A 12,118-nucleotide genomic window follows, 5' to 3' on the forward strand; every position below is an offset into this window, starting at 1 on the left:
TGGCCTCAAATAGTCTCTGCTATAGCTGAGATCTGTTAGCCAGTCCTTTGTGTTCATTCCTTCCACCTGTCTTCTGCTGCAGCAGAAAGCTCTTCTTTGCACATTTGTTCACTTAATGTAAACAAATTACATATTTAAATGGCCTAAAAATGCCCTTACTACCTTCTCCCCTCAAAGCAACTATAATAAGATTTTCTGGAAATTTGGGAGAAACATGAGTCAAGAAAGATTTCTTTCCTAAAATGACACCTAGAAAATGCAAGTTCATTGAAATGTATACAATTCAAACCTGAACCCAGGCCTTCAAGTACCAGGTTCTCTTAGACATTACTGTGTGATTTTTCACTTCCAAAGTTAGCAGCTTCCCAGTAATCTTTCTATAACAGGTAAAATATGTACATATGTCATTGTACCTTTCCTTGCTTTTTTAGTGTGAACACCTTGTGAATCTTCTCCTGGACACAGCAATGTTATCTATGCCAGCCTCAGGAGTGTCCCAGAGAAACATGGTCAGCTTTTCTCATGGAGAGTATTTTTATAGCTTGTTCTCAGAGGCAATCAACACTGAATTATTGAAAAATCTAGATTTTGTTGTATTGGAGCTCATGAAATCATCTGTGGATAATCCCAAAATGGTAATGAAATTTTTATTTTTTATTTTTACTTTTTTTACTTAAAGTAAGAACTACGATCAAACTCCATTCATTGGGCCAGAGATCCTTGTATTAGCAAAAGACTTGCCCCCCATCTAGCACACTATCTACGCTTGTGAGTTCATTGTGAAATTTTTACTTAAGTGAAGTATATTTTCTTATATAATGACTATAAAAAGATTGCCATATTCTTCAGAAATGTCTGAACAAAACAATCTCTCTTCCCGGAAGGTTTAATGCTCTTGCCAATGTTTCAAAACAAAATCAAAGGAAAGAAAACCCAACTTTTAATGAATGTTTAATAATGTTATTAACATTGAAACATTGAAACATGGATTATTTTTTTTTAATCTCTCACTCCCCCAGAATCTCTAGGCCAAATATTAGAAGACACAGGTATGTGGTATAAATTTCTGTGAAGAAGTGGTGTTGGGGCTCAGAAACTTGTCGTGAGGCCTGAGCCCACCTTTGTTTTGCACCAGCCGCCAGCTGGTTTTGTGCACTCCGTGTGCTTTCTGTAGTCGTGGTCCTTTCACAGGTTAGTACAGAGAGTCATTATTTCCTGCGTGCTATAGCCCACTTTGCCCCCTCACATTGAACCTTGGAGTATTTAATTTATAGTTGAGTTTGGTTTGCTAAACTGATAAAATTTTGGAATTTAACCGAATCTGTAGACAGGAGCTGGGAACTATTAGGAATGACCATTTTAAGGGAGAATGTATAATTTCTTTCTGCGTTAAGCTTTTATTCCAAACAGTGCTTGTTGTAGGGGAGTATCTTGTGGCAGGTTGTACTAGGAATTTGTATTTAAAGTTAGAAATGAACTTTTAATAGATCCATGACACCAAGGGAATAGGACAGTATGATTTCTGAAGCTGTTCAGACTTCTGATTAAGGTAATGGATAAAAGTCATACATATTTACCTCTGCTTTCTCCTTAGTTCCCTCTAAAGTGACAGAAATGGGTCTTTTTGTTTTATTTTTAAAATACAATGTCAAAACGACGCATTAAAGGAGGAAAGACAAGAGTGAAAATAAGATGGACAGCATTTTGAAAGCTAGAAACCAAAAAGAGAAGTTGTAACAGACTTCAGAGTCCAAGAAAACTGCAGTGTAACATAGTGGTGGGGTGATGGGCAACTGATTTGTGCTGCAGAACCCAGCCTTTCTGGGATTTGGTGATGGAGTCCTGGGCCTCTAGAATACTGGGAGCAGGATGCAAAGCAGAGGCTGAAAAGGGGAGGACTGTGTGAATGTTAGATGTCCCCTGCCAGGTCTCCTGGCCTTGCCTTGTCCTCGAGGGACTGTTCCTACTGCACTTTAGGACACTGTGGGCAGCCAAGTGTCTGGAAGGGATAAGTATCTCTGCACTGGGGCACTCTAGGCAGAGTTAAGTGTAGGAGACATTTTTTTTTTTAATTGAAAGACCTGTAGTCAATATTAAAGTCATGTTCTGTATATAACACCAGTATTTCTTTGAGCAATGACATAAAGTTTGAAATACTTTATATCAGATAAAAAAATCTTAGTATTCCACAAATGGGAAATGTTTTGTACTTTGAGCTCTTGAGTTTAATATCAGTTCTCCCACTCTTCTGACCTTAGTCTCTCACTAGTGTTTTTGAGCAGCAAAGATGTTTCTTGTGTGAGCTGTATTTTTTTATTTTGCACATTTTTCTGTTGGGGTGAAACTTCTTACTAATTTTTAAGAGTTTTTTTATATTAAGGATAGTAGACATTTGTCATGTATGCAGAAAGTACTTTATCCTATTGGCTATTTGTTTTTCAGTCTCACTTGGAGTATTTATTCAATACATAAGTATTTATTATAATTAAATTTATTAATCTTCTTTTCTATCATTCCTCTCGTTCATGTTGTACTTAGAATGGCCTTCTCCACGCCAGTATTATCTTTAAAATCTGCCCATCTTTTCTTCTGTTACTTTTTTTCTTTTTTTAAGATTTTATTTATTTATTTGAGAGGGAGACAGTGAGAAAGAGCATGAGCGAGGAGAAGGTCAGAGAGAGAAGCAGATTCCCCATGGAGCTGGGAGCCCCATGCGGGACTCGATCCTGGGACTCCAGGATCCTGAACTGAGCCGACGGCAGTCGTCCAACCAACTGAGCCACCCAGGCGTCCCTCTTCTGTTACTTTTATAGGTTCTTTTTTAAACAAACATAAATAATGCAAAAAGCACACTTCCATATTCTTGAAAGTAAAATTTAGAATCGTTTTGTCCGGTTCCTCACGATCCTTTCCACAATATAGTAAGGATTTTAAGTGATAATACACCATGTATAGAGTAAATTTAAACCAAAGTGACCTTTTAAAAACATACGCCTATTTTTTCTAAGCTACGTATCTCCATTTATTCAAACCTTTATTCATAATCTCAAATCTTTTTTGTCATACTGTTATGTAGAATGCTATCATTTTATTCATCTAGTTACTGCATATTTATTTTTTTTTCCCAGCACCATTTATTTTATTTTATTTTATTTTTAAATTTTTTATTTTTTATAAACATATATTTTTATCCCCAGGGGTACAGGTCTGTGAATCACCAGGTTTACACACTTCACAGCATTCACCAAAGCACATACCCTCCCCAATGTCCATAATCCCACCCCCCTTCTTCCAAACCCACTCCCCCCAGCAACCCTCAGTTTGTTTTGTGAGATTAAGAGTCACTTATGGTTTGTCTCCCTCCCAATCCCATCTTGTTTCATTTATTCTTCTCTCCTACCCACTTAAGCCCCCATGTTGCATCACCACTTCCTCATATCAGGGAGATCATATGATAGTTGTCTTTCTCTGCTTGACTTATTTCGCTAAGCATGATACGCTCTAGTTTCATCCATGTTGTCGCAAATGGCAAGATTTCATTTCTTTTGATGGCTGCATAGTATTCATTTGTGTATATATATCACATCTTCTTGATCCATTCATCTGTTGATGGACATCTAGGTTCTTTCCATAGTTTGGCTATTGTGGACATTGCTGCTATAAACATTCGGGTGCACGTGGCCCTTTGGATCACTACGTTTGTATCTTTAGGGTAAATACCCAGTAGTGCAATTTCTGGGTCATAGGGCAGTTCTATTTTCAACATTTTGAGGAACCTCCATGCAGTTTTCCAGAGTGGCTGCACCAGCTTGCATTCCCACCAACAGTGTAGGAGGGTTCCCCTTTCTCCGCATCCTCGCCAGCATCTGTCATTTCCTGACTTGTTGATTTTAGCCATTCTGACTGGTGTGAGGGGATATCTCATTGTGGTTTTGATTTGTATTTCCCTGATGCCGAGTGATACGGAGCACTTTTTCATGTGTCTGTTGGCCATCTGGATGTCTTCTTTGCAGAAATGTCTGTTCATGTCCTCTGCCCATTTCTTGATTGGATTATTTGTTCTTTGGGTGTTGAGTTTGCTAAGTTCTTTATAGATTCTGGACGCTAGCCCGTTATCTGATATGTCGTTTGCAAATATCTTCTCCCATTCTGTCAGTTGTCTTTTGGTTTTGTTAACTGTTTCCTTTGCTGTGCAAAAGCTTTTGATCTTGATGAAATCCCAATAGTTCATTTTTGCCCTTGCTTCCCTTGCTTTTGGCGTTGTTCCTAGGAAGATGTTGCTGCGGCTGAGGTCGAAGAGGTTGCTGCCTGTGTTCTCCTCAAGGATTTTGATGGATTCCTTTCGCACATTGAGGTCCTTCATCCATTTTGAGTCTATTTTTGTGTGTGGTGTAAGGAAATGGTCCAATTTCATTTTTCTGCATGTGGCTGTCCAATTTTCCCAGCAACATTTATTGAAAAGGCTGTCTTTTTGCCATTGGACATTCTTTCCTCCTTATTCGAAGATTAGTTGACTGTAGAGTTGAGGGTCTATTTCTGGGCTCTCTATTCTGTTCCATTGATCTATGTGTCTGTTTTTGTGCCAGTACCATGCTGTCTTGATGATGACAGCTTTGTAATAGAGCTTGAAGTCTGGAATTGTGATGCCACCAACGTTGGCTTTCTTTTTCAATATCCCTTTAGCTATTCGAGGTCTTTTCTGGTTCCATATAAATTTTAGCATTATTTGTTCCATTTCTTTGAAAAAGATGGATGGTACTTTGATAGGAATTGCATTAAATGTGTAGATTGCTTTAGGTAGCATAGACATTTTCACAATATTTATTCTTCCAATCCAGGAGCATGGAACATTTTTCCATTTCTTTGTGTCTTCCTCAATTTCTTTCATGAGTACTTTATAGTTTTCTGAGTATAGATTCTGTGCCTCTTTGGTTAGGTTTATTCCTAGGTATCTTATGGTTTTTGGTGCAATTGTAAATGGGATTGACTCCTTAATTTCTCTTTCTTCTGCCTTGCTGTTGGTGTAGAGAAATGCAACTGATTTCTGAGCATTGATTTTATAACCTGACACTTTACTGAATTCCTGTACAAGTTCTAGCAGTTTTGGAGTGGAGTCTTTTTTGGGTTTTCCACATATAGTATCGTATCATCTGCGAAGAGTGATAATTTGACTTCTTCTTTGCCGATTTGGATGCCTTTAATTTCCTTTTGTTGTCTGATTGCTGAGGCTAGGACCTCTAGTACTATGTTGAATAGCAGTGGTGATAACGGACATCCCTGCCGTGTTCCTGACCTTAGCGGAAAAGCTTTCAGTTTTTCTCCATTGAGAATGATATTTGAGGTGGGTTTTTCATAGATGGCTTTGATGATATTGAGGTATGTGCCCTCTATCCCTACACTTTGAAGAGTTTTGATCAGGAAGGGGTGCTGTACTTTGTCAAATGCTTTTTCAGCATCTATTGAGAGTATCATATGGTTCTTGTTCTTTCTTTTATTGATGTGTTGTATCACATTGACTGATTTGCGGATGTTGAACCAACCTTGGAGCCCTGGAATAAATCCCACTTGGTCGTGGTGAATAATCCTTTTAATGTACTGTTGAATCCTATTGGCTAGTATTTTGGTGAGAATGTTCGCATCTGTGTTCATCAAGGATATTGGTCTATAGCTCTCTTTTTTGATGGGATCCCTGTCTGTCTTTGGGATCAAGGTGACGCTGGCCTCATAAAATGAGTTTGGAAGTTTTCCTTCCATTTCAATTTTTTGGAACAGTTTCAGGAGAATAGGAGTTAGTTCTTCTTTAAATGTTTGGTAGAATTCCCCCGGGAAGCCGCCCGGCCCTGGGCTTTTGTTTGTTTGGAGATTTTTAATGACTGTTTCAATCCCCTTACTGGTTATGGGTCTGTTCAGGCTTTCTATTTCTTCCTGGTTCAGTTGTGGTAGTTTATATGTTTCTAGGAATGCATCCATTTCTTCCAGATTGTCAAATTTATTGGCATAGAGTTGCTCATAGTATGTTCTTATACTAGTTTGTATTTCTTTAGTGTTAGTTGTGATCTCTCCTCTTTCGTTCATGATTTTATTTATTTGGGTCCTTTCTCTTTTCTTTTTGGTAAGTCTGGCCAGGGGTTTATCAATTTTATTAATTCTTTCAAAGAACCAGCTCCTAGTTTCGTTGATTTGTTCTATTGTCTTTTTCGTTTCTATTTCATTGATTTCTGCTCTGATCTTTATGATTTCTTTTCTCCTGCTGGGCTTAGGGTTTCTTTCTTGTTCTTTCTCCAGCCCCTTTAGGTGTAGGGTTAGGTTGTGTACTTGAGACCTTTCTTGTTCCTTGAGAAAGTCTTGAACCGCTTTATATTTTCCTCTCAGTACTGCCTTTGTTGTATCCCACAGATTTTGAACCATTGTATTTTCATTATCATTTGTTTCCATGATTTTTTTCAATTCTTCTTTAATTTCCCGGTTGACCCATTCATTCTTTAGAAGGATGCTGTTTAGTCTCCATGTATTTGGGTTCTTTTCAAACTTCCTTTTGTGGTTGAGTTCTAGCTTCAGAGCATTGTGGTCTGAAAATATGCAGGGCACGATCCCAATCTTTTGATACCGGTTGAATCCTGATTTAGGACCAAGGATGTGATCTATTCTGGAGAATGTTCTATGTGTACTAGAGAAGAATGTGTATTCTGTTGCTTTGGGATGAAATGTTCTGAATATATCTGTGATGTCCATCTGGTCCAGTGTGTCGTTTAAGGCCTTTATTTCCTTGCTGATCTTTTGCTTGAATGATCTGTCCATTTCAGTGAGGGGAGTGTTAAAGTCCCCTACTATTATTGTATAATTGTTTATGTGTTTCTTTGATTTTGTTATTAATTGGTTTATATAGTTGGCTGCTCCCACGTTAGGGGCATAGATATTTAAAATTGTTAGATCTTCTTGTTGGACAGACCCTTTGAGTATGATATAGTGTCCTTCCTCATCTCTTATTATAGTCTTTGGCTTAAAATCTATTTGATATGATATAAGGCTTGACACTCCTGCTTTCTTCTGATGTCCATTAGCATGGTAAATTCTTTTCCACCCCCTCACTTTAAATCTGGAGGTGTATTCGGGCTTAAAATGAGTTTCTTGGAGGCAACATATAGATGGGTTTTGTTTTTTTATCCATTCTGATACCCTGTGTCTTTTGACAGGGGCATTTAGCCCATTCACATTCAGGGTAACTATTGAGAGATATGAATTTAGTGCCATTGTATTGCCTGTAAGGTGACTGTTACTGTATATGGTCTCTGTTCCTTTCTGATCTACCACTTGTAGGCTCTCTCTTTGCTTAGAGGACCCCTTTCAATATTTCCTGTAGAGCTGGTTTGGTGTTTGCAAATTCTTTCAGTTTTTGTTTGTCCTGGAAGCTTTTAATCTCTCCTTCTATTTTCAATGATAGCCTAGCTGGATATAGTATTCTTGGCTGCATGTTTTTCTCGTTTAGTGCTCTGAAAATATCATGCCAGCTGTTTCTGGCCTGCCAGGTCTCTGTGGATAAGTCAGCTGCCAATCTAATATTTTTACCATTGTATGTTACAGACTTCTTTTCCCGGGCTGCTTTCAGGATTTTCTCTTTGTCACTGAGACTTGTAAATTTTACTATTAGGTGACGGGGTGTGGGCCTATTCTTAATGATTTTGAGGGGCGTTCTCTGAACCTCCTGAATTTTGATGCTCGTTCCCTTTTCCATATTGGGGAAATTCTCCCCAATAATTCTCTCCAGTATATGTTCTGCTCCCCTCTCTCTTTCTTCTTCTTCTGGAATCCCAATTATTCTAATGTTGTTTTGTCTTATGGTGTCACTTATCTCTCGAATCCTCCCTTCGTGGTCCAGTAGCTGTTTGTCCCTCTTTTGCTCAGTTTCTTTATTCTCTGTCATTTGGTCTTCTATAGCATTAATTCTTTCTTCTGCCTCATTTATCCTAGCAGTGAGAGCCTCCGTTTTTGATTGCACCTCATTAATAGCTTTTTTGATTTCAACTTGGTTAGATTTTAGTTCTTTTATTTCTCCAGAAAGGGCTTTTATATCTCTCGAGAGGGTTTCTCTAATATTTTCCATGCCTTTTTCGAGCCCGGCTAGAACCTTGAGAATTGTCATTCTAAACTCTAGATCTGACATATTACCAATGTCTGTATTGATTAGGTCCCTAGCCTTCGGTACTGCCTCTTGTTCTTTTTTTTGTGTTGAATTTTTCCTTCTTGTCATTTTGTCCAGATAAGAGTATATGAAGGAGCAAGTAAAATACTAAAAGGGTGGCAACAACCCCAGGAAAATATGCTTTAACCAAATTAGAAGAGATCCCAAATCGTGAGGGGGTAGAAAGGGGATAAAAAGAGGTTCTAAAAGAAGAAAGAAAAAAAAAAAGAAAAGAATTTAAAAGAAAAAGAAAAATAAGAAAAATATAAAAAAGAAAAATATATATTTTAGATAAACTGGTTAAAAAAACATTAAAAAAGAAAAAGGTAAAAGTTAAAAAAAATATTTTACCAGAAGGCGAGAAAAAAAACAAAAAATGAAAAAGCAAAAAATTAAATTAACTGCAAGACTAAAAAAAATCACAGGGAAAAAGCCATGAGTTCCATGCTTTGCTTTTTCCTCCTCTGGAATTCTGCTGCTCTCCTTGGTATTGAAACCTCACTCCTTGGTAGGTGAACTTGGTCTTGGCTGGATTTCTTGTTGATCTTCTGGGGGAGGGGCCTGTTGTAGTAATTCTCAAGTGTCTTTGCCCCAGGCGGAATTGCACCGCCCTTAGCAGGGGCCAGGGTGAGTAATCCGCTCGGGTTTGCTTTCAGGAGCTTTTGTTCCCTGAGCCCTTTCCGTAGAGTTCCGGAGGACAGGAATACAAATGGCGGCCTCCTGGTCTCCGGCCCGGAGGAGCTGAGAGCCCAGGTCCCCACTCCTCAGTGCACCCTCAGAGAACAGCGCCCAGTTACTCCCGTCTGCCTGACCTCCGGCCGCGCTCCGAGCTCACCGAGCCTACGACCGGTTCAAGGTAACACCGAGCTGCGAGCTCACTGTCGGCTCTGTCTTTGTAGCCGGCTTTCCCGTTCCAATACCCGCAAGCTCTGCGACACTCAGACACCCCCGATCCTTCTGTGACCCTGCGGGACCTGAGGTCACGCTGACCCTCCGTGGGCTTCGCCCCGGTTTAGCCTCTGGAGCGATGTCCCTCAGCGGAACAGACTTTTAAAAGTCCCGATTTTGTGCGCCGTTGCTCCGCCGCTTGCCCGGAGCCGGCCCCTCCCCCCGGGGTCTAGCTTCCCTTCGCTTTGGATTCACGTCTCTGCCGGTCCTCCTTTCAGAAAGTGGTTGTTTTTCTGTTTCCAGAATTGCTGTTCTTCTTCTCTTCAATCTGCCGATGGTTTTTCAGGTATTTGTAATGTTTAGATAAGCTATCTAGCTGATCTCCGGCTAGCTGAAGTAGTCTCAGCCTGCTACTTCTCCGCCATCTTGACTCCTCCTAGTTATTGCACATTTCTTAAGAACATTTCTAGATACTGGATGCTATTGAGTTGTACATGTAAATGGAATACTTTCCCCTTTATATTTTCTTTTTCTTTCTTTCTTTTTCTTTTTTTAAAAAGATTTTATCTATTTATTTATTTGACAGAGATCACAAGTAGGCAGAGAGGCAGGCAGAGGCAGGGGGGAAAGCAGGCTTCCCGCCAAGCAGAGAACCGGATGCGAGGCTCCATCCCAGGACCCCGGGATCATGACCTGAGCAAAGGCACAGGCTTTAAACCACTGAGCCACCCAGGCGCCCCTATTTTCTTTCTTTTCTTTTTCTTTTTTTTTTAAGTTTTATTTGAGAGAGAGAGAAAACAAGTGGGAAGAGCCAAAAGGGGTTGGAGAAAGAGAGAAAGACTGGCTCACCATGGCTGAGCATGGAGCTTGACACAGGGCTTAGTCTCATGAACCTGAGATCATGACCTGAGATGAAATCAAGAGTCAGACACTTAAATGACCGAGCCACCCAGGCTCCCCCACTTTATATTTTCTTTACAAGGATGTGGTATATCAGAAAACTACTGATTTTGTTTATTTTATAACCATACAGATGAATGAGTATTCTTCTTTTTCTTTTTTCCACGTTTATGGAGATATAATTGGCATACAACATTTTATAAGGTTTAGGTGTACAACATGCTGATTTGATTTAATCAAATTTGATAATCATGCAGAATGATTCCTGTGGTGAGTTTAGTGTTCATCACCTTGTACACATAAAATTTTTTCCATGCAATGAGAACTTTTAAGCACATCAACACTTTTCAGATATATGATACATAACTTTAGTCACTGTGCTATATATTATATCTCCAGAACTTAATTATCTTACAACAGGAGTTTGTACCTTTGACCACTGTTATTCATATTGCCCAACTTCCCAACTCCTACCTCTAGCAACCACCAGTCTGTTCTCTATGAGTTTGGTTTTTTAGAGTCTGTGTATAAATGATACCCAGTATTTATCTTTCTCTGTAGGACCCATTTCACTTAGCATAATGTTGTCAGGATCAAATCTGTGTTGTGACAATTGGCAGAATATTCTTTATAATGGCTAAATAATATTTCATTGTATTTGTATATAACCACATCTTCTTTATTCATTCATCTGTTGATGGACACTTAGATTGTTTCCATGTCTTTGACTATTATACGTAATGTTGCAATGAACATGGGGGTGCAGATATATTTTTTAGATAGTGATCTCCTTCTCTTCATATTAAAACCCTGAAATGGAATTGCCAAACCATATAGTACTTCTGATTTTAAGTTTTGGGAGGACTGCCGCACTGTATTTCATAGTGGTTGCAACAGCTTGCATTCCCATCAACAGTGCATAAGAGTTCCCTTTTCTTCACATCCTTTGTCTTTTGGGTGCTGGTTGTTCTTACAGGTATGAGAGAATATCTCACTATGGTTTTGATCTGCATTTTCTTGGTGATTAGTGATGTCGAACACCTTTTCATTTACCTTGTGACTGTCTTCTTTCGAAAAATGTCTATTTAGTTCTACTGCCCATTTTTAAATTAGATAGTTTGATTTTTTTTTGTTTTTGCTATTGAGTTGTATGAGTCCTTCATATATTTTGAATATTAACCCCTTATCACATACGTGATTTATAGATATTTTCTGCCATTTTATAGCTTGCCTTTTCATTTTTTGGTGATTTCTTTTTTTTTTTTAAAATTTAATTTCTTTTCAGTGAAACAGAGTTCATTGTTTATGCACCACACGCAGTGCTCCATGCAATACATGCCCTCCATAATACCCACCACCTGGCTCAGCCAACCTCCCACCCCTCGCCCCTTCAAAACCCTCAGATTATTTTTCAGAGTCCATAGTCTCTCAGGGTTCATCTCCCCCTCCAATTTTCCCCAACTCCCTTCTCTTCTCCATTTCCCCAAGTCCTCCATGTTATTTCTTATGCTCCACAAATAAGTGAAACCATATGATAATTGACTCTCTCTGCTTGACTAGTTTCACTCAGCATAATCTCTTTCAGTCCCATCCATGTTGCTACAAAAGTTGGGTATTCATCCTTTCTGATGGAGGCATAATACTCCATAGTGTATATGGATCACAGCTTCCTTATCCATTCGTCTGTTGAAGGGCATCTTGGTTCTTTCCACAGTTTGGTGGCTGTGGCCATTGATTTCTTTTGCTGTACAGAAGCTTTTTAGTTTGATGCAGTTCTCCTTATCTATTACTACTGTTGCCTTTGCTTTTGGTGTAAAATCAAAAAAAAAAAAAAATCATTGCTAAGGCCAATGATTATCCTTAAGGAATTTTATGGCTTCAGGTTTTAAGTTCAAGCCTTTAATAGATTTTGAGTTGATTTCTATGTATGGTTTGAAATAGGTGTTAAGTTTCATTCTTTAGCATGTAGCTATACAGTTTTCCCAATACCATTTATTGAAGAGACTATCTTTTCTCCATTGTATATTCTTGCCTTCTTTTTCTTCATCATTGTGTATTCTTGGCTCTTTGCATGTGTTTATTTCTGTATTCTCCATTCTGTTCCACTGATCTATGTGTCTGTTTTTATCCCAGTACTGCATTGTTTTGATT

The 12,118-nt window shown here is 38.8% G+C and overlaps 1 protein-coding gene across 5 annotated transcripts in view; it reads left to right on the forward strand.

The window, feature by feature from the left end:
• Positions 1-12,118, forward strand: part of PRKDC (protein kinase, DNA-activated, catalytic subunit) — a 250,709-nt gene that overhangs the window by 86,654 nt on the left and 151,937 nt on the right. For all 5 annotated transcript variants that reach the window (XR_009351780.1, XR_009351781.1, XM_059166490.1 and 2 more), the window contains one exon: positions 432-635. Coding sequence is in view for 3 of the 5 variants with exons in the window: in XM_059166490.1 (XP_059022473.1) it covers positions 432-635 (204 nt within the window). In the remaining 2 variants the exon portion in view is untranslated. The remainder of the gene's footprint in view (positions 1-431; positions 636-12,118) is intronic.

The sequence above is a fragment of the Mustela lutreola genome, chromosome 3 (genome assembly GCF_030435805.1).
Source record: "Mustela lutreola isolate mMusLut2 chromosome 3, mMusLut2.pri, whole genome shotgun sequence".
In the NCBI taxonomy this organism is placed as follows: domain Eukaryota; kingdom Metazoa; phylum Chordata; class Mammalia; order Carnivora; family Mustelidae; genus Mustela; species Mustela lutreola.